Source organism: Apteryx mantelli, chromosome 4 (genome assembly GCF_036417845.1).
Source record: "Apteryx mantelli isolate bAptMan1 chromosome 4, bAptMan1.hap1, whole genome shotgun sequence".
Classification (NCBI taxonomy): Eukaryota; Metazoa; Chordata; class Aves; order Apterygiformes; family Apterygidae; genus Apteryx; species Apteryx mantelli.
Genome location: NC_089981.1, coordinates 78,536,867 through 78,559,561, shown reverse-complemented (window position 1 = coordinate 78,559,561; position 22,695 = coordinate 78,536,867). Strand labels below are relative to the sequence as shown.

General features: G+C 45.1%; 1 protein-coding gene across 6 annotated transcripts; it reads right to left on the bottom strand.

Annotated features, from left to right (window-relative positions):
- Positions 1 to 628: 628 nt before the first annotated feature.
- On the bottom strand, positions 629 to 22,206 carry TNFAIP2 (TNF alpha induced protein 2). 6 transcript variants are annotated; one of them, XM_013940787.2, is made up of 12 exons: positions 22,118 to 22,206; positions 15,658 to 16,002; positions 12,151 to 12,778; positions 9,946 to 10,060; positions 8,179 to 8,301; positions 6,872 to 6,972; positions 6,682 to 6,780; positions 6,057 to 6,180; positions 5,823 to 5,945; positions 4,170 to 4,325; positions 2,827 to 2,948; positions 1,136 to 1,236 (listed from the first exon to the last, which is right to left on the bottom strand). In XM_013940787.2, the coding sequence occupies exons 2-12, from the start codon at positions 15,989 to 15,991 to the stop codon at positions 1,218 to 1,220; spliced, it is 1,944 nt and encodes a 647-aa protein (XP_013796241.1). In that variant the 5' UTR covers positions 15,992 to 16,002; positions 22,118 to 22,206; the 3' UTR covers positions 1,136 to 1,217. The 6 variants fall into 6 exon arrangements, with proteins under 6 accessions (XP_013796240.1, XP_067151120.1, XP_013796241.1 ...); XM_013940785.2 differs by having other exon boundaries at positions 1,148 to 2,263; positions 15,658 to 16,219; XM_013940783.2 differs by having other exon boundaries at positions 1,148 to 2,263.
- Positions 22,207 to 22,695: the final 489 nt, after the last annotated feature.

Here is a 22,695-nt window from a genome sequence, read left to right as displayed (position 1 = left end):
TCCTTTTTTTTTTAAAGGCCAGCATAGTCACTTGTGTGATATATTTCTCTAGCCCCTTAACAGACCTCTAATTCAAAATTAATTATTTATAGCAATAACATGACCTTTTACTAATTGGGAAGGAAAATGTTGCACAATAGGTGACAGTTCTCATGAGTGCTCAGTACTGCTGATTGAAGTCATTCTGGCATTTGGCTTTAAATTGTAGTTGTGGAAAGTGTTTAAATTATGTGTATATATGTGTTTTTGTGCGTGTGTGAGAGTAATGTGTGTGATTTGTGCTCTCCATTACCAGGCAGCAGACTGAAACCAAAGTACCATTTCACACAACATACAATTATGTCCTACAACTTGTTGCAAAGGACTCCTTTTCTCAGCCTGTGCCACTGGCTGCTGCTAGTGAGGAGCCCCTGAGTGTCAGTACCTTTCAGCAACTGCTTTACTGGGCACGGCAGCAAAATGACAGGTAAAAGTTTAGTAGCAACTGCTAAGAGAGCAAAGTTTGGGCCAGTAGTGCCAGCTGGGGCCAAATTATCATGAGCCGTATTTCCTAAAAACTTGTACCAACAGGAGCAGAAACCAGAGACGGAGCAAGGGACGCACCAGAGCAGTAAGGATGAGATGCATCTCAAGTATGTATCTTTTTATTATTCTGCACTGATTCTGTGGTAGTGCCTAGAGGCTGGTACTTTGGGTCTCATTGTACCAGATACCATAAACATTGTGAATATGACAGTCCTTGCTCCAAAGAGCATGGAAAGCCGGGCTATGGGCCCAATATGCAGTACAAAGACAGAGTGTGCCATTGCTTTACCAGCAATACCCTCCGCGCCCTGGGTGCAAGAGGGTGACATTCATCAGGTTGACACAGGTTGACTGGAAGTTGTGGAAGAACTGGCTCTTTGAGGGGGTGCATAGGATTACATGTGGCAATAAACAACAGCCAGAGACGTAATAAATGAGTCACATTTCTAGCAGATTTGAATACTGTTTAAATATAAACATTGCAAATGAAGATCTCTTACTGAGAGAAAATAAAATTGGATGCAAAAATACACCAACGATATACACCTATCTATGGATATACAGCCAAAGGTTAGAAATAGCAACTTTAGTGTGGTATATACAAGGCACATTAAAACTGGTATGGTTTGCATATACATATACAATTTCATGGTTTGCACAGTCGTTATGCGTCTTCCTTCTGGACTGGCTTTCTACAGACTGATACAGAAGCTGAAATAAAGAAAAACAAAGGGAAAAGTCTACAGCTAAACACAGTCTTGTTTTGGCAAGTAATTTGCTTCCTAAAAGACTGGGCAGTAAAAAAAATACATAGTTTCAAAACAGACACACATTCATGTTTTCAAATCTGATCCATCTCACAGCAACAGGGGAAAGAGCAACTGAGGAAATGGTAATGCATATAGAGAGCTCAAAACATTTTAATGGAATCTGGTACCAGTTAACCCCTCCGAGGCCCCTGGGCAATACCCCTGTGCGTGGTGGTCGCGAAGCCAGGGCCGCAGCCAAACCCAAATCTTTGGAGCTATTGGTGTGCAGCAGGACTACAGGAGTCCAAGGCTGTCTGAGCTACAGCTCCTCTCCAGTCCTGCAAGCTGGGGCTTCATCTGTATTTTGGCTTCAATTTTTTTCCCTCCCAGGAAAGAACCCTCTTCTTAAGAGAGACCAAGCTATGTAGGAGGTGCCACCTAGGTCTAGGCTAATGGGCGAGCTGGCAAAACAGCCTTCGCAACACCCCAGTGAGGTAGTCAGATGGTAGGGTACCGGAGCTAATTTCCAGATGGAGATAGTGGCAGCACGTTCCCAAGACCTTGGAGGGAGACTGCGGCCGGTGTGAGGAGCAATCCTTGGCTGTGAGGCACCGGATATCGTTCCCGCAGCTGGATCTCGCCTTCTCACAGTTGTGCGCAGAGGATGATGCTTTCGGTAGAGATGCTGAGCACCAAGTCAGAACAAAATACTTTCCGTAGGAAAATATGGCAGTGTACGCTATGCATAGCATTGCTCCAAGGGACTGTCTCCATCCCTGCCCCTGGGGGGCTTTCACTAGCTTAGCTACTGTCCTGTACAGTAAGGATGCCAAGGGCTGGCTTTGGCCTAGGACACGTTTATATTTGAGAACAATGGTGCGCCTGAAGGCGTGGATACTGCGCCGTCTGCCAAGTAGCTCAGGATGCTTTTTAGTTCACCACGTGTCAAATTTGCCTTGATGTACAGGAAAGCTTCAAGGTGCCTTTTGCTGTTGAAGAGACATTGGCAGGTGTTAACTTTTGCAGCTTTCTGCAGTCAGCGTATTGGTCCTTTCTGCCAGGCTGAGACCTCCCTGAGGGCCCAGGTGCTGATGCCAGCCTGGCATCTGGTTAGTTATCTTTTGGAGGCCCCAAGACTGTCCCAGGAGGTCTGGGGGTAGGGCAGGGAATCTCCAAGGCAAAAGAGGAAATCAGACCCGAATGTAGAACATGTAAATAGGCCATTTTTAATAGCTTCATTTTTGTCTGATGAAGTTGGAATTATTACAGCTTGGCAGGCAGCCCCCCACCCCCTCTGCCCGGAGCAAGGTAAGGTCTTTATAAGGTTTGGGAAAGGAACATTTAGGGAAAACAGGGTGGAAAGATATATATCCAGCTAAAAGGGCATTGGTTACTTACTGGCTCTCTTAGCACTTACCTAGCAGAGGTGAGCATTACCCCATTATATCTGAACTTAGGGTATATGAATTTCATCCACTCCAATATTTAACTGTTTCAAGGCTCAGTTAAAATTCCATATTAGTATTTGCAAATCTGTTTCAGCTTCTCTTACCGAATGTCTGGGTACGCTGTGGCAAGTGTTGCAACTTCTATTTTAATAGCACCTGAATCTTGAAGTCGGATTATTTCAGCGAGTTTTGGGAGTGCAGAATTCAACCACGTGGCTTGAGATCCCTGCCAGAGAAGAAAGCAGTCAGTGTGGCCTCATGCAGGCCCAGCGGAGGTCCAAAGCCTCTACGCAGCCCTAGGAACTGCGTTTAACTGTGAGTGCAGCTGAAGCAGTTACTGATGATGTGTCCTGGCGAGTGGAGAAGGATGCAGGAGGGACTTTAGAGGCCTCATTGTTTTCAGAGGCAGTTCTAGCCAGGGCTTTCCCCAGTCAGCCTCGGAGAAGCTGTGTGAGTTGGTTGGTTGTTTTTAATCCTCTCATTCAGATGATGTGGGGTTCACTTTTACCCTAAGGTTGAGGCTTCCACATTCACCTGGACAGACCCTCTCTGCTCTTCACTCCCAGAACTTTTGGCTTACATTACCCTTCCCTTGGGTGTCTATGCTTTCTGCAGCCCCAGGGTATGCACGATGACTGATGTGCAAGCTAATGCACCTAACAAGTGCCTGCTCTCTCCCAGAGCTGGATACAACCCTGTCTTTAGCTTCTAGATATTGCCAAAATCATTTTCCTGTCAACCCAGATAAAAGCCCCACTTGGATCTGTTTTCTAGCTGTTGGATATCCCCGTGAGACGGGGCCCCAACCTCCTGCCCACACTGACTGCTTAGACTTGCTATTCCTTCTCCTGCAAAATGTGTGTGGGGTGGGGGAAGATGAGATTTCGCTTCGTTTTTTTGCAAGTGAAGTTAAAGGCATGAAAGGAGAGAGATGATCTCAGATGACACAACAGGCTAAGTGTTTCAGCCATTCAGAAATGTGATTTTGAAAGCAAGAGCATCTCATAGAGGAAACCCTAGTATTCCAGATAACCCCAGACTGGCCTTTCCAGCCCCTGCCCGACCTAAAAGCAGCAGAGTAAAGGACAATCAAGGGTGATGAGAAAGAGTCAAAAACCAGTCTCCACGCAAGTTGTACTGAAACCAGAGAAGTGCAGTATTTGGCTAAATCTTGTGTCCCTATTGATGTAAATTTGTAAAAGGAAGCAAACCTTACAAGAGAAAGGAGGGTGAGATCAGTGCTCTCTATCTGGAGGAGAGCAGGCTGACGGTATGGGAATCTCCCTCCCCGCAGACTTGGCACTAGGAAAGCTCTCTCTGCCTAGTGTTTTTCCAGCAAATTAAACAGCATTGGAAAGGTTAACGAGAGGCTGCAGAAAATTTCTTCCGCTGTTTCTCTCTGTGCCTGTGCCTCATGCTAGTGTGGAGGCGGGGAATACTCACGTACATGGTTGGTGCAGAAGGTTTCCAGGGCAGCAGCGTTCTTTGAGACGTTTTGTGCCAGGTTTTGCTGTTGCGCTGGACTTTTCAGGCTGACTCTCCTTTTCAGCAGCCTCACAATGTACTCTTTAACCAAATGGACATGGATCTTTTCTATGACAGCCTGTTGGGAAGGAGAGGGCAGTTAGTTTATTGGGGCCATACACACAGAAGGGTATACCTGGATGCAGGAATACAAGCATTCACCTGGAAGATAGTTAAGGGATAGGGGTGCATGGAAGAAAGTGTTGCAGGGACAGTGTCCTGCCACTGAACTGGCAGGGCAGCCACAGGGCAGTTACCAGCAGAACCCTCCAGCTTGTGAAGGCATGTGGGGACAGGGCAGCCTGGGTGACCTCCGAGGGGATGGGCAGAGGCACCGCTGAGGGAGGGCGGTTTGGAGGAGGAGAGCAGAGGAGTGCTCTTTGCCAGCCCCGTGGCCGGCTGTGCCCCTCAGGGGAGCTGGAAGTGGGAAGAGGCCATCTAGGAAGGGTGTCCATCTGTGTGTCCAGAGGACTGGAAGCTGGGGAGATGTTCTCCATGTGGGGCTAGAGGGACACTGGAGCCAGGGGAGCCCGCAGAGGAAAGGCAAGAATGGAAAAGGAAAGTATTCACGAGCTTCTGGTGGGTAATAACCTAGTGGGTAATAGACTATAACATGATCAGATACAATGTTGGTGGATAACAAAGAAATAAGGTAGCATGGGCATTTGGGATAGGTAAAGGGAGAGAGTGGACTGTCCATCTAGCTTTTTCTTGGGGACACAATAAATTGTGTAGAAGGACAAAAAGTCTTGAGTGCTGTAAAACACGCCACACCCAATCCTTGCTGCTGACTGCACTTGGGGAACTGCACTGAGTGCCAACCTCCCTTCCTACTTGCTAAGTGACATCCTAGATACAGAGAATTTCTTTGTACTCAAAGTAATGGTGTGGGAATTTCCAAATGTTGTTTCCTTCTGGGAAGTTTAAAAATGAGAAAAGGTCTGCATGTGTTATAGAAGAAGTAGCAGTACTCCAGAGAAACAGGAATTCACCCTGCTCCTCCTGTTCCTCTCTCTAATACACAAAACATCATAATTTTATTTCAACTCCTAAAAAGACAAAGGCAGGAAAGCAAACATTTTTTGTGTGGTGATATTTCACATATGCTCCAGCAGCACTAAAAATGTGGCTGTTGCTAAGTTATTTGGAATTTTCCCCAATTACATCCATGTCCTCCAATCCTTAGGGCAATTAAAACAGTTGTAATACAAAATCGTGTGATTTCACTGGTGCTTCAGGATTGCTAAGCCAAACCCATACATGAATGAGAACATATTTCGGCTGGTTCCTAGAGACAGCACTTTTACTACAGCAGGGGAGTTTTTCTCTGCCTTTGCGCTACAGCAGAATTACATGAGCCTGCCTTTGCTGGAGAAGACTAAGATTCATATGGATAATCTAGGTAAAATGCATGTAAATCCCATTTACATTATTAAAAAACACTTGAGAGGACTATCTAATGCCATGAGGACTTGCCAGCTTAAACCAGGTCAGGGGAACTTGAGTTGCAGAGGATCAGAGCTGAAAACCCAGGCTTGGATTCCTAAAATTGTTCCAGTATTTCTCTGTGCCTTACCTTGTAAAAAGGGTCATTTAGGGTCTGGAAGTCTGAAATATATTTTCTGGTGGTTTTAATGATCTCATTCATAATTTCATCGCTGGAATCCCACTTATTTTCTGTAAACTTCTTATAAATTGGCTGAAAAAAGGAAAATCTGATGAGTTTCCTCAAAGCAAGCTCTATGCACACATGCATTTAGCATTCCTGTATGTACAATACATATATATATGCCCAATGCAGACATGGTACCTTCAGCTGTGCAAACAGTTGTTGGAGCAGTACATCGAAGCCGCTGTTTTCAATGTCACTGAGTGTGCTGAGAATACTGACTTTATCATCATCCTTTTCAGCTATGTTTTTCTCTGCGTAGTCTCTGAAAGGAAATATCAACAAGGTCAGAATAATTTGTTCCCAAACCTCAAAAAAAAAAAAAAAAAAAAGAGAGAGAGCAAGAGAAATTCAGAGAAACTAAAGTAATCTCCTCCTTTGACTTAAAATGACATGACTTCTAAAGTCAACATGACCCCGGCCCTGGCGGCGAGGTAAGTAACCCCAAGGCTCTGTGATAACATGAAGTGCCATGCAAGAGCCTCCCAGCTGTGACCCAGGCGGCCGGGGGGGCCAGCGAGCACCGTCAGCCCTCAAAGGCTGTGGGGGCTGCGCAGGCGAGCAGGGTCATTGCTGAGCTGGCGGGGGCATCTCTCGTGCTGCAGACGTGGGCAGCTGGCCGGGGCCAAGTTAGGGTAAGGAGGGACCCGACTCCAAGCCTTCCTCTGCTGGCAGACCGAGCCTCCTCTTCCTGCTCTGCAGCACTTGCTTATGGTCTGCTATCTGGCACAGCAAGGAGCAGAGAGTTTTTCTTTTGGACTCTTACCTAAAATTTCGGCAGTTGTTAATATTTGCAATCAGTATAGGTTTGTAGAACCTCTGCTTCTTGTTCTTCTCTTTAAAGTCCTCAAAAGCATCCTTGTAGCTAAAGGGGGGATTGGAAGAGGAGACAAGGATGAGTAACTCTGCGCCTGGACTCCAGGTACGCTTTCCTGCTGCGAGCTGCCTTACTGCACCTTTTCAGAAAGGCGGCTAACTCCCTCGACAGGCAAGGCGATATCTCTTCACCCAACGCAGCGCTGAGGGCATCAGCTCGCTTCTGGCCTCCATGGATATTCTAGCAAACAAAAAAAGCACAATTTCAAATGCCTCAAGCTCCAAAAAGGCAGGTCCACTGGTTAAGAAAGCTGTGACTCTTTCATTCGGCTTTGCATTATGGAGGGAGAGGACGGGTGCAGTGGGCTGTGCAGACAAGACTGTGGGCACCAAAGCAGGCAGGAAGGCAAGCGGGACCTGGGCAGGCGGGCTGCAAGGGGCTGCAACTGCCTTCTGCCCCGGCTCTCCTGCGTCGTGCTCCGGGGCTTGAGCCAAGCACTGCGCCATGCAGCTCCACTCATTTGGGGCATTCGGGACAATTTTTAATTCCATTTTCAAACTGGGAACAGAGGTCAAAAAGTAAGAAGCTTAAGGAAAGACTTCAGAAGAACAAATGGTTGGGAAAGTAGGGAAAGTGACGCTGGTTTGTTTGCTTTTTTTTTGCTGAATGTCATATGATTGCTTTAAAAAAAAAACCCACAAACCAAATGCAGCCACCTTAACATACAAAGGGTTTATTTCTGAAAAAGAAACTGTACTAATTGTCTGCAATGAGAGGAGGGAGACAACTCCCCGTGGAGTCCCTGTGGAGGGGGAGTGAGGGGACAGGACTGACCTGCCTGCGAAACCCTCCCGGGAAGCCAGCCCAGCTTGCAATGAGTAACTGCTCACTCGCTCGGTTAAACCCGCTTCTTGTCTCTCCACTTTGACTTTATCCGGCGTTCAATACCTTGGCTTAGGCTGGCAGTGCAGAAGAGGCTGCACAAGAAGAAGTGAAGGCCGGATTCCTGCTCTTTCTGCCCAGCTGGTTTAGGGAGCTTTTCTTGGGGCTGGACCACAGAGGTGGCCCCGAACTGCCAAGAGGCAGCAGGCTGCTCCTGAGGGCAGGTTGTCTCCTGCCAGGTGCCAAACTGAGACCGTTGAGACATGGGTGTGATCTCTCTTATACCACCAGCTTATTCTCTTACCTGAAATAAGCCACTCAGACTTTCTGGACCTCCGCTCCCTTCTGTCCCTGTCCTACACATGGTGTTTGCATGACTGAATACACTGGTAATTACAAAATACTGCCACCTCATGATGAGGAGATTATGTAAGATTTCCCATGGCATTTCCTTCTCTGCCCTTTAATGAGATAGCTAGGGTTTCCTGAATTGACTGTAGTTGGTCTCAAATGCTAAATACATATAGGGTGCAATTCTTTATTCATAATAAAAGTTTGTATTACCTGGATAGCAAGTATTGCTAATTCACTGTGAAAATGTCCATCTAGTTTCTCAGGTTCTTGATCTTTTTTCCATCTTTGAATTTCCGTTTCTAAACATCTGCTCAGACAGTTTTTGACAGTAGCCTTTAGGGAAGAAAGAACAACATTTACCACAAACTGGATATAACAGTTCCTGCCTTGTGCTTGTGCAGACTGTTTTTCTCACTCACCTATCATTTGTCTCACTTAGTAGACTTTTTTCCTCAGCCCCAGCTGAGAAATCAAGACTCTGTTACGAGACACCTCCATCAGACTCCAAGGTACTAAATTTGAATGCTCAAAACCCGACTCTCCTGTAAACGTGCAAGCTCTGCACTCCTGCCTGGCAGCTCACTTTCTGCGTGGGTGAAGGAAGAGCTTTGCCTTTGGTGTTGTGACACCTCCCAGTTTCCCTTGAGCTTGCTGAGGACCAGATTTACTTTGTTTTCATTTACTGGAGTCTCCAGGCTGCCCCAGGCAGGGTCAGGAGGATGTAGCTGTGTGTTGAGGCATCACTATGCTCTAACAAGGCCGTGAGAAAGGCATCCATGGTGACCCTCAGCCACACCACTTCATAGCCCAGCAGAGCAGCAAGGACAACACGTCACAGTGGACTGAAGGCAATATTTCAGGGTAGGAACTGGAGAAGCTGAAATCAGGATCTACATCCCTAGCTGCCATCTTAGTACATAAGTGGTGATCTCCAATGCCAGGAGGAAGATAGCAACCGATAGGAAGGTCTTAAGCAGCCCCATATGCCAGAGCCTGAATTCCCAGAGCCAGGAACTGTTTGTGTGTAAGGCTCTGTACTATCCACTGGGCCCAGTTTTGCAATCCTTTTCTATGACCATTGCTGACATTTTATGAGTTCTGGAGAAAGATACTCAAAATGATCTCCAGAAAAAATTTATTTATTTATTTTTTTGCTTTGATCCATCTTGCATGCACATTGTGCAATAAGACTTTCAAAATGGTCTGTACAGCAGCTGGCATATGTCTCTGATTGATTGCTGTGTTTGTGCACATTGCAACACTCACACCTACCCCTCCCATCTACAAACCATCTCAGACTAGATTTAAACTTGGAACTTCTCTTCTAATTTTCCAGAATTCTAGCCTAAAGTTTTGAGGCATATAAAGCACAAAGCTTTGGAAGTATTATAAGGTCACTTCTTGCATTCATTAAAGGAAGAGTGATCCAAAAATTATAGAAACTGTTATTCTCTGCAAACCAGGTGATTTTTTGTCAATGGGATGGATTTTTCAAGAGCAGACCTGCACACATATTTGCACTCACCCAAGGTCTGGGTATGATTTGTTTCTGGCATGGCTGCAAAGACTAGAAGTAATTCTGAATCCATCATCTGTAAAAATGAGTTTTAGCTCCCTCTGGGGACATAACAGTCAGCTGGAAAGTTACCTGTAAAGATTTGTAGTTTGATTTTTCCCACATTCCTAACACAGGGTTTACAAGAACAGAGTAATTATTTTCTGATGACCCCAAGGGCATGAGGCTGGGTTACCCAGAAGGCAGCAGAGAGTTTGTTCTGCAAGTCCAGTCTAGCAGAAGGCTGCTTTGTCTTCCAAAAAGAACCAAAAGCATTCTTGCTTTTTTCTCTTTCCTGAAGGGTGAGTGGATTACACAGACAGCAGAGAAGCGTGCATTCAGGGCAAGTTGGAGCTTCTCTGAGAGTCAAGGAGTCATACAACAGCAGTAAAGGGAGAAGGAGGGCCTGAACAGATTCTCACCTCTTCGCTGCCAAGGTATTTCTTTTCAAGCTCTTTGATCAGACTTGATGGCAAAAGGCTTCCAAGCTTAACTTTTTCCAACTCCTTTGCTAAAACACGATCTTTTCTTATGTCACTGGAATGAAAAAGCCAAACAGTCACATTTTCCAAGGGCAGTGTAATTCAAGACAGTTGTTGATGCAGATGAGTAACACTTTTTGCGGATATCAGTGAAAACCAGATGGAAATGTACATTGTCCTTAGTTCAGGCAGGACTTGGAAGAGAGGAAACTGTGCCAGGGGTGAGGGTGGGAGCCTGAGCAAGCCCGGAGAAGAGTCATGCGCTGCCATGCTGCTGCCACAGCTCTTGGAGCGCCTGCCACAGTGCTCTGGTGGGGATGGGGCGTTCAGAGCAATGGGAGGGACTAGCTTGAGGATGCATCCTTTCCCCATCGACAGCTACCCTCTCTGAGGAAGCACGGGCATTTTGTGGCTAGTCTGTGAGGAAGGAGCAGGTGGTTTTATACCTTGCTATTATTTCCCCACGTCATGCCGGCTGACCCAGGTGCTGCTGAGGTGTTTTGGGGGGAAGCTGTGGCACAGAGCAGCCCGGGAAGGGCTCTGCCAACCATGGAGGAGTTCAGGCCAAAGCTCATGAGAGGGCTGATTTGGAAATAGCTTCTCACTGCTGAGCTGCAAAGAATAACTTTGAGCATTGCCTGATTCCCATGTTCACAGATGACCCAGCTGTACATGAATATACTACTGTGCTTTCCACACATGGGCTGTTTTTAACACAATGCTGGAATCTTGGGCCAGGTCTTTGTGCAGCTGAGCCCTTCCTTCCTTCTCGCTTCTTCTCCCTTTGCTCCAAAACATTAAGAGAGGTGTTCCTTGAGCAGACATCTAGACACTGCTTCTAGGAACACCCTGACAAATAGCCACTGCTCTGGCCAATTCGGTCACAATGATAATATTGCAATGCTGGTGCTGAGCTCCGCTCTGCACAGCTACCATTTTCCAAACATGCTCTACTTTAGGCCAAATCTTCCTTACGCTGGTGCAATGGGAAGAAACTCTGTGATGTACGTAGCTATGTAACTGAGTAAGGGTTTTTCCTCCTTGGATCTGCACCATTATGCATTTAGGAGCTAAAACTTCTGTATTGTTCCCAAAGGAAAGTCATCCTCCAACTTGTGCAAGGGGATCCTTTGGCCAAGGGATTTCTTGGCAATGGGGGCCGCTGGTGTTGCCCTTCACAGTGCATCATGATCCCCCCAGGTCATTACACGAGTGTGTCAGGTTTTGTTTTTCATTTTTTGTTTTTTTTTCCTTTTTGAACCTTGCAGATACAAATCACAACCAATTTTCTCAGAATGTCAAGACATGGCATCTGGCATCACTGACTACAGAGTGATGATTCTGCTATTAAAATATTGCCCAAATTTGCAATTAGCTCATTGACCTCCTGAACCAGAGCACAGCATTGGCTCTGGAAAAAATCCAGGTTCAACACTGGCTCATTATATTCTGACAGTGGAACAAGAGGAGAAGGAAGTGGAGGCAAAGGTTTAATGACTTTAGAACAGTGAAAGAAACACTGCACATATATTCACAGTTTTTCATCTCAGAAATGAGACGCCTTGATTCTCCATTTGATATATTAAGCAGCAACATGGAATCTTTTCAGTTTTACAACATGCAGTGGTTGTGTGGCTGAAGAGCAGCCCTTGGTTAGTGGCGTCCTATTACAGGGGTTCACCCTTTGGTTTTCTTACCCCACAGAAAGCACAGACTGTGGGTAATGTCTAAGCAACATCCTCTGTCCCCAGGATAATTGCAGCTCGGATTGTTATTTATTGGCTTCTCTCTGCTCCAGCAGGCCAGAAAGCTTAAGTTTCCAAATTTTCTAAGAACGAGTTCAGGTCTGCAACTGGTTGGACCTGACCAAGTTACCCCACAAGTGAAGCCCTAAGCACCTGCATGTATGACTACTGCTCAGAAGCCTGCTTGATGTGGGAGATCTTGGTTTAAAGAACACTGGTCTGAAGCAAATGCCTTCCAACAGTCCTGGCTAGCTGCTGTAAATCTGCACAGTGTTAGAGACACCAAAACCTAGCTGCACTGAAGTGATACCAATTCATAAATCAAGCAAATGCATGTTTTTTGCAGCCAGTGAAGCTGTTCATCACCAGAGATAAACACAGGTGTAAAAGTGTCACTTACTTTGGATAAATGTTATGCACCCATGAGAGGAGAAGGTAAATATCCTTGTCTTCCAGCTGAGATTCAGCAGTTTTCTTTAGCTGGGAGGCAAAATAATTGTGGTAGAGTTCTGCATATGTGCTGCACACATTAAACTCGGGAGGATAAAGCTGTTTAATGAGCTGCACCACTACTGTCAAATCTTCTTTCATTGTCTTCCCCATGTGCAGGAGGTTTTGGCCAGCTGTAGAGAGGTTCTCAGTTGTTGGAGTACGACGTGTATCTTTCATTCGAGTCTCTACAGACTCTTTTACTGTAGCCATCCAAACCTCTTTCCATTTTCTAGGTCTAGATTGCATGTTTTGGTCAGGCAGACTCTCTGACAAGTAATTCTGATCTTCTTTCTCCTGTTCTTTTAGTGCATCTACTGCTTGCTGCAATAAATCTGGTTTTGCTGCTGCTAGAAGTACAGAATCTTTCAAGATGTCAAAGACTTTTCTCTTCAGAATTTCATAGACAGACTCGATGTCTTGCTGGCTGGTTTTCAATTCCTCCTCACTTTTGATAGAAAGGCTCTTCTCCAGGACAATCAGGTGTTGAGCAGCATCAGGAAACTTGTTCTCTTCAATGAGATCCATGATTTGTTTGACTGGGGAAAAAAGAACAACCTTTCATTACCCATTAGCGAAGCTTTAAATTTCTGTTTTACACCAAATGATGGCTCTGGATTACTATTTTCTTTATGTTTATGTTTCTATAATGCTAGCTCTTAGACTCCTTCACCATATAGAAAATCTTTCTGTGCATTTAAAGATCTGATTATTCCATGCATACCCCTAACTGGGAAAACAGCAATTTGAATATCTACCACCAATGTTTTATATACAACAGATATTCCGGTGCTACCCATGATTTTTTCCAAGATTTAGTTCTGTTCACTCTTTTTATCTCCTTGCAGTGGTTGGGCTGCTATACAAGGGTTCAAAAGTCCCTTGAGTTTTTAGTAGGCCTGAGGATATTCTATCAGTTTTATGAGAAAGAGTAAGGGGAGGAGTGGAACGGCAAATCCCATGGTTTTGAGTGTATATAGTTGCTCCTTGGAGCAGAGCTGAAGGAAAGGAAAAGTCACAAGGGAATGTTCCCAGGCACTAGAGCAGTCGCCTGCGTCACCGTCAAAGGAAACCTGCGAGTACAGCGCATTTGCTCATTGCGTTCCCTGCTCTGCTAGTGACCACGGGAATTTGACACATGGACCAAGGGTGTATGATGGTTCAGGGACTGAAGCAAGGAAAACAGAGCAAAACAGCTAAAAAACCTGGCATGTGGATCACTCATATTGAAAGAAAAGTCAAGTTCTTCAGTTCCTTTTTAACTGCGATTTTGTCATGGAAGTGGGTTTTTTTGGGCTATGACTAAGAGAAACGGCTGATTAGCACTAATAAACTCTGTGGTAATATGCTGCAGTTCTGAACACAGAGAAAAAAATAGTCTTATCTTCTTTAGCTATGGTATTTCTGTGATTATGGCCAAAACAGAATTATTCAGTATCATCTTGAAGACAATAGGGTTGAAGCAAAATGAGGATTATCCAAACCAACTCACATTAAAATTTGCCAAATATAATAAAACAAACAGCAAGAGAGCATAACCATTTATATAAATAAATTGAGAAAAAGGAAAGACATAGAGCTTTCTGAGAATGGCGTCAAAATGAAAGATTATTGGAAACGCAGCACCCAAATCAAAATGAATATATTGTCTCAGTGTTATCAGTAAACCCAGTAATGAGGAACACACAACAGTCTAATGGGGTGGTATAAAAGAAATAAATATATCAAAACAACCTGATCTGAGGCAAATTCTTGGACAGCTGGAGGGTGACTCTGAGTAATATTATAATTATTCCAAAATACTGAAATAAATTGTACATTCACTTCAAGTCCAGATCTATCACAGTGAAGAAGACACTAGCATTTAGCAAATGCGATATCTAAACTTAAAGAAGAGAGAAATGAGGGAGTGATCCATCCAATTCCATCCCATTAATATGACCTCAAGTAATAAGCAAAGTTTTAGAAAAAATGTAGATGGAAAGAATAATGTAACTAAATAACAAGTTCTAGAGGAAATACCACATGGGTTTTCCCGAAGTAGGTTGACATGATGTAACCTGTGAAATTTTTGGATGACTCATTTAATCGGCAAGATAGGTACAATTGAGCTATCCTATCTGACCTACAGCCCGTCACTTCCTATGGTGTGATCTGGGAAATTATTAGTTAAATTGCAGAAGCTATGGCCCAAAATCAGTTTTGTTAGGTTTGTAAGGATGTGGGTTTGTATTAAAACCCGTGGGTGGAGAAAGGTTACATTGATCAAAGAACTAATCTTACTTAATATTCACCTTAGTGATGACAACACAAAAGTTGGGTGTGCCCTGTTGACAGCTGCTGGTTACACAGAATTTAGAGACTTTATTGAAACTCAGGGCTTGTTATATTATACAGGAACAAATGGATAACTTGAAGAGTAAATGAACTGAAATTTAATAGCACAAAGTACAATATACAAATTTAATAGAACAAAAGTTACTCAGCAACAGGTAAGATTTTCTGCTACAAGCTAGATACATATTAATGGAAATGAAGGAGGAAGAAAGTTGCCTGGAGTACTAGTAAATCACCACAGCGAGCTGATTGTGAAAAATGTCGGATATGATTCAAAGACATATCCAGAGAGGAATACTCAGTAAAGATAGGAAAACGGTAACATTGCTGCACCAGGCATTGGTGAGATCTCACCTGAAATACTTTCTAAATTCTGGGTGCTTCATTTCAAAAAAGAGACATTGGAAACAGCACAATGTAGTGGTCAGAACGAAGGCACGAAGGGGGCTTGGCTCATTTAGCTGACAAAAATAAAGGCCGAGGAGGATAAATACATCCCTTGGAATATATGTAGGTAAAACCACCAGTTATGGATAATAGTTGGCACAAGTAGAAAGAGATCTAAATTAGCCAGGAATAGGCTTGTCTAGAAAGGAAATAATTTGCACTAAAACAGTGAGTCTTTGGAACAGCCTCCCGGTAAAGGAAGTATAAACAAAAATTGGCCTTATTCTAAGGTACAGCTTGCTGTGTCTGTGAACAGGCAATGCGGTACATCACGTGAGGTGGCATGTGAGGCCTGGATGGGCCACGGGGTTCTCTGCAGCTCTGGGTTTCTATGAGCAGGTATTTCTCTACCTCTCTACATACCCTGGAACTAGAGGAGCTAGTAAGGTTCATTTTGGATGGAAGGCATGCAAAGCTGTAGTTCCTTGCGGAGACTAAGAACAGCCTAGTGACCAAAGGGCTAGGATTTGAGGTCACTGTCCCTCAGTCCATGTTTCCCTGGGCTCCCTGGGGAAGTCACTGTAATCTGGAGGTGCCTCTGTTTCTCACGGGGACAACACTTCTCTACCTTATACAGCCGCTCTAGGGATAACTACAGCCTATAGGGTGTTAGAGAGGATGAAACAACACTTACCACTGAGCGGCTTGGAGTCCTTCTTCTTCTTAAGTGCACTCTTAAGGATTCCTATCAGTCCTTTCTTCCCCTTTTCAGGACTCTCCCCAGCAGAGGCGCAGCTCCCATTGCTCGTGATGGAAGATGTACGTGAGTGTCTGCAGGCCGCCTCTTGCTTTTCACTTTTTTTCACCTGATCCTTGGACCAGTCTTCAGAAGGCTCAGGACAAACTGGGACTTGCTCAGCTACTGATGTCGAAGGGTTTCCAAGCTGCCTGTTTTCCTCAATGCAATCCTTTGATTCTTTGCGTATTCCAATAGGACCACTTTGGAGAAAGGGTAACATTTTCATCATTTTTTTTTAGCCTGTAAATTTCAAAAAGAATTGGTCAGGTCATAACTCTTTGCATAAGATCTACCATGGCACAATGTGTTAAGGCATATTCCCATTTAGAAGAAGAAAGTTTCTGTAATTGGTTCTCAGTGTGTGGGGAGCTCTAGACCACATCTGGCATGCACACCGTTCTGCAGGAGGACTCCACGCAAAGTATCTTCAGATGATCAAGAGGACGTAAGCAGCTCTCTAGTGTAATAAATGACATAAGAAACATTGATGTGTGATTTTAAGGGTGATTCAGAACTGCCTGGTTGAAAACTCCAGTCTACCTGGATACAGGAGAGCAGAGCTCTTCCGGAGACTGCTGTGGAAGTGAGGAAGTGACCATGGGCACTGCACGCAAGTAGGCAGCCTGTGCCTATTCAAAGCAAATACCATAAGTTTATATGGCCTCAGGATCAATTCTAACCTTTCTCAGGGCCATTTTCCCCTGATCTTTGCTCCTTTGGCTGTAGATTTGTTTGTGGAAGCAACCATGTAGCTCCTTGCATACTGAGTTTGCAAGTACAGCATGAAACGGAGACTAGCCTGCTAAGCCAAGTATGCCACAGCCTTCACTGAGGAATTAGTCCTGCTGAGCAAAAGCCTTGCTGGTTTACCTGTGTTCCCATTAAGTCAGTAACAAAATGCTCAGCCTTATTGCAGAGGACTCCTTGAGGCGGCAGCTGGGAGCTCAGAGCTGTTGGGAATGTGATATAACGTGGTAGGAAGGGCAGGAGTGTCAGAGGCAGAGCCTCCCAAAACCAGGTGACCTCAGTGCAACATGAGCACCTTCACCTACCTGTGAGCAATTTTCTCATCTGTTGTGTTGAAATGCCAGGCTTTGCTGTGAGCCCTGGCCTGTGCAGAAAGCAAATTCTAGTAAAATTGGGAGTGCTAGTGAGGGGGCTGCTGCATGTCCAGAGCTGAGAAGGAAACATGGACAGGGCAGCAGGACTGGGCTGGTTTAGCCCTGTTTAAGCAGAGACTATTCTGCCAGAGTACTCCTCTACCACCAAGACTCCTGTATGCCCCAGCATGCTCCTGCACTACAAAAAGTTAGCAATAAATATATTTGTTATTGTAATCATATCTTCTTTTGCATTTATATTTATAAATTATTTATATATAAATATTCAGCATATAATATATTCTTATAGCTTTGCATTTACATTATAGTTAAATTATAACAACAATTATTATTATTATCATTGATTATAAGTAAATAAAGTGAATCACAGTTTCCAATCCTTGTTCCAACAACGCTTTTTTAAAGTGACTTTCTGGGAGACCAATGCAATTCTGTATGAAGAACTCTCAGGCAAGTTTTGGCTTACTCTTACCACGTAAGAACAGCAGAATTAGCGTGCAAATAAAAGGAAGAATTTGGCTTCAGTTATGAGGCCACAGTGTGGTGATCTTCAAACACCCTTCTAAGTTTATGCTGTCAATATGCATCATGTTGATATAAACTGTGATCCTTATTTCTGGAAAAACAGTTGCAAGACTCTGGCTCTTTGTTTTAGTTGAGACTCCTGAAGTATAAAGTTAGTCGTAACAACCGGGTGGTAGAGAGACCTGCTTCAGCCTGGCACCATTAAAAAGCATGCCTTCTCTAGGAAATAAGCTAAAGAGATGTTCTGTGACCTTGGGCAGAGTGCAAAGTTAAATCTAAGGTGCAGCTATCACTGAATGACACAACGGTGGCTGCAGAGAGTTTGGGTAGTTGTTCAATAGAGCCGTTTTTCCCCAGGACTGTGGCATCAGTCGCGCAGGAACAGAAAGGGACCCTGAGCATCAGGATTCCCCTGGAAGCAGTATGAGTCATGGCTGAAACAACAGATATATTTCTTCACTTTATCAGAATTATCATGGAGAAGGAAAGGAGAAAGAAAAAAATATCACTGCATCAGAGATTCTATAGAAATGTTCAGGATTTATCTTATTTTTGTAAGGCTGTCTTCCCGGCCTACACCTCCCAATACTATTCTGCATCTAGATTCATTCCTCCAAATTCATTCCTTCTTGTTTGTCATAAGGCTGTAAATCCAATAGCGACACTCACTTTTGACCAGCTCAAGCTCTAGCACAGCGTTCATCAGTTTGCCACTGCTGCTTTGTGCATGTTTGTATCTGCAGCTGGAAGTACTAATAAACCTCAGTGACCAGTTTTGTCTTGAAATGCAGCTGCAGTCACTTACAGCAAGCTGTATCAACCCCCACCCCACTCATTTTCTTTCCTTTGTCACTACCCGGCCAAGAACTTTCTGCGAGAAAGGCTCAGCGAGGAGGACGTGGCACTGATTACGGCAGGAGAGCATCTGCAGGAGGGCTTCTGTGCAAGCCCTACTTCTTGCTTTCCTCCCAGAGCATCTGCTCCCGACCTCTGCAGCAGCCGGATATACCCAGAGGGCAAAGCTGGGTCAGATTGCTAAGGGCTGCTCTTATATGTTTATGTTCTGCTCATAAATAAAAGCTTGTTAAAGCTGCAGAAGGCTCCTAATTATTTTAGCATTTAATACTTCGGGAAATGCTGAACCATTTCCCAGAAACAAAGTTCATATTCTGTTCTTGGGTAGTTAAACGATTTAAGATCATGACTAGACAGATTCCAGCCATTCATCATCATCATCATCATCATTATTAATATTATTTAATAATAATAAAAAGTCATGCTATTCATAGTTTGTGGCAGGAGAGATCCAATTATTTTTGACACAGCACATTCATCATACAGGTTGTAACCAGATCAGCAGCAGAGCACATTTAGCATCCCCTGCTATTCTAGTCTATGTCAAAGACCCATGCAACGAGGGCCATGCAACCCCACACTATTGAGTGAGTGGTCAGAAAGGGAAACGGCGGGTGCTTGGGCTGCCTCGCTCTGCGGGCGAGATCTCTGGAAGGGGGGCATCACTTTGCATATCTCCGTGCTGGAGCTCTCCTGGGGTGGGCAGCAAGGGCAAGCATGATGGGCAGGCATGAGGTGAATCAGAGATGCAAGACGGAAGGACAAAACCTGGGCTCTGAGCAGGGAGGCTTCCTCTTTTAACCATTTGCCATAAACAATCTTCACAGAAGTTGCATGCTTAGGAATGAGCTCATTCATTAATGGTGGCTCTTGGCATGTCAGAAGAGCACTCAAGGGAAGAAATTTAATAATTACTTATTCTGCAATCTTTGCTGACCTTTTTCTTGACTGTTTTTTTTCCTAAGCTGCTGCCAGTATTATCAGAAATTTGTTTGGATTTTTATTCCTTTCCAGCCCACTGACATCCTAGGTCACAAGGACTTATGTCTCTCTTGTTTTAACAGAAATCCCCGCTCTTCCTCATTCTTTCAGAAGCCTGAAGTTTTTTAGCAATTTATTCTTTGCATTTCTGCAGCCTTTTCTTCTGCCCTCTGATCACCGTGGAAGTGATGCAGCCCCTGTCCACCTGAGAGAACCGCACCAGCTCACACTACCTTTTGAACCAATAAAGCAGTGCATGCAGCTACGTGGCTGCTCAGATTTTAGTTTACCTTGGACTACTCAGTGACAACCTAAATAATCTGCTAATAAATCAAAATAAAGAGTCTATTGAGATGCCATTCCCGGTCTGTCAAACTGCCCCAACTGTCCCAAGAGGGGAAGACCTGACAAAAGTGTTTTTTTTTTTCCTACCCATTTTTGTTAACTGGTTTGGGTGTTGGGCAGAGATTTCCATGAAGCTGGTGGCTCCCCCTTTGATTCTGACCAGGAAATCACAGCCCATAGGTCAAGTGGGATATCGACATCCTCCCCTTGAAATCTTACTGTGCTGTTCAATGTGTGCATCTTTCCCCAGGCCTCAACAGCAGCTGGGGGGGTGACAGGGGACCTAGGGGACTTAAGGAGAATGGCAGTGGCAGACCAGGTGGAGTGTGCTGAGGCATCTTGCATGGTGCAAGGTGTCTCAGATTTGGGAGCTGAACTGGGCCCCGATGGTTTTGGCAAAGCGCACTGCAGCTCTCCCGGTGCACGTCCTTTGTGCACAGCCCATTTCATGTCTGTAATTAGTCAAGCTCTGCTCCCTGAAAAAGTTTTCCACTTGAATTTTTGGGAAGGTCACCATGTGTTTCAAGGTGATGTTGCTGGCTCTTGCTACTGGGCCTGTCTACTTGTCTGTGGCTCACTGCAAGATGAGGACCTGAATCGCTTTCTGCCCTGACTGAGTACTGAACCTCCCTGATTTCAGGGGAACCTGAACTACTGTGGTCTTCTGGTTTGTCTGTGCAACGAAACACAGGTTGGCTGTGAGAGATCCAAAGTGACTTTAAACCATGTATCATCTGTCTCAAGAACAACGTAGATACAGTCATACAGTCATCTAAATATTCACCTAAATATGTGCCTTCAGTCTCTGAACAGGCTGTGCAAAGCTCTGTCCTGCCTCTTTGCTGCTATTACCTGGCTGGCAGGTTTAGCCCTAAGGTGAGGGCGCCTACCTGTGGTGTTAGCCCACCCTCAACTGGTGGGACATAAAATACTTATAGAAAGGGCTGAGGATTCCCAGGTGCCTTAGTCACTTTTAAATGAGGTCTTGATTTCCCTAAATTATTTAAGCACAATTGAAAATAGTCTATAAACTGGTCTCCTGTAAGCAGTGAGAATTTTTCAAGTAGCAAAAGAGAAGAGAAAATTATGTATGTATATTATTATTGCAAAAGCATCATATCAATCATGAAGGGAAAATATAGTATATATTACTCTTGCTTTGAAACTACATAGTGTCTTTTCAAACAACTAACACCACTGAAAGAAAAACAAGCTGCTGCTGTCTAGGACTTGGTTTTAATGTTCCTATTCCCAAAGCCACATCCTGCACTCAGGCTTTTGCAGGGCTTCATTTTACGGAAAGGGTCACTGGCCCATTAGCAAACCCAAACCTAATTTTCCCAAAGAGTTCTGTTCCTGTTTGATCAACTATATCTGAAGTGACGAGCCTGGAAGTCCCTTGGCAGGGGACAGGCTGCTGAATACTTTGGAAAATGACTGCTTCTTCATGCTTTCTGCTGAGATCTGGGGAGTGATGTTGAGGGAACAAGGTTTCTAGATCAGCCAGCAGCTCTAACCACAGAAGGTCTCTTCCTTACTTTGCAGTAGCCTCAAGAAGTCCTATGTTAAATATGCTGAGGATGAGAACTCTGAGCTTGAAACCAACCTTCACTGAATGCTCCGGGAAGGGATGTAGTGGATGTGGGACAGCTGCCTAATGGTATAAGGGAATTACAGACAGGTTCTTACGTATTATGGGAAGAGGCAGCTTCTAGGTGCAGAAGTGACTCCATAGCGGGACTTCCCTGTCTTTTGGTTGTGTCCCCAAAGCCTTGAGCACAACAATGCAGAAGTGCAACAGCTCAACACGGCTACTCCAGCAGTGCGTAGGGCGCAGGAGTTGTTTGAGACATAGGTACCAGGCTTTGAAAGGGTGCTCGGCCAACGCAGTCAGGCCAAGTGTATCATAACCCAATATTTATCCTGTGATTTAGGAGCAAACCATTTCCTGCTTAAGGGAGACAAATCCAGGAGAGGAGGGGGACGCGAAGTGCTAAACTTAATCTAGATCCTGGTGCCAGGATCTAGGGATTAGAATGCTTTTGTGCCGAAGACCTATGTCCAGACTGGGGAGTGGGGAAGAGCGTAACAGGAGTCACTCCTTGCACTTTGGGTTCATGCCCTGTAATCTGGGGGATGAGTGACAGAAATTGGACACAGCTGTCAGAATGCAATTGCCAGACACACATTCTTGTGGTCCCCCAGCCTGAGGACATAGCTGGAACTGTTGTCCTTCTCGTTGTTGCTGGAACAGCAGTTTGATTTATTCTCTATTTTGATCATTACAAGGTGGGGTTAAAATCTGTCACTTTGTAGGAGAATACGTCCTTTAGCACTTTCCACTTATTGTTTCTCTGTGCCATACATAACAAAGAGCCTTCACCCTAGCCAGCCTTGCAACAAGTGAGATGGGAGGGAGAAGCAAAGAGAGGCAGAAGGGTGGGAGAAGAAGGAAAGGTACCAGTCCCACAGCAGGGAGGGCAAAGCACTGAGCTTCACAGCATAGACAGGATGCACAAAGGACTTACTCTCTGCTGTGGATCCCAGGTACGATCTCAAGGCTCAGGGTCAGGCTGTGGTGCTGGCTGCTAGCTGCGCTCCGCTGCTGCTGGCTGCTCACTGCTCACTGCTGCTGCTCTGGATGCCTCAGGACAGGGATGATATAAGGGGAGGGCGCAGAGGCGGAAACCTGACCATGTAGGGAGCTCTGTGGCTTGGAACTCCGCCTGCCCTTCCACTGCAAAAATGGGCTCAGGCCAACAGGACGTGAAAAATCCCCTCGGACACAGAAGAAGCACCCCTGGGCAGGGCACTGGCATGCCCCAATGCTGATGCCATCTGCCTCAAGCTGACCCCAGCGGAGGAGTTGAGCTGGAAAGCTGCAGCCCAAAGGCTCACCCGACGGGACACGGGGGCACCTGGCCTCGCTGTCCGCTCAGTCATTCCATGGATAGTGCAAGCCCGGAATGTCCAGCTGAGTGCGGATTGGCTGGGTGACTTCTGACAGCATCGCAATTGCAGTGATGTCATAGCCGGGCAGACAAACGACAACCCAGGATTCTGAGGTCACCGCAGTCCTTATCCTCAGTGGGTGCCTCTGGTAGAG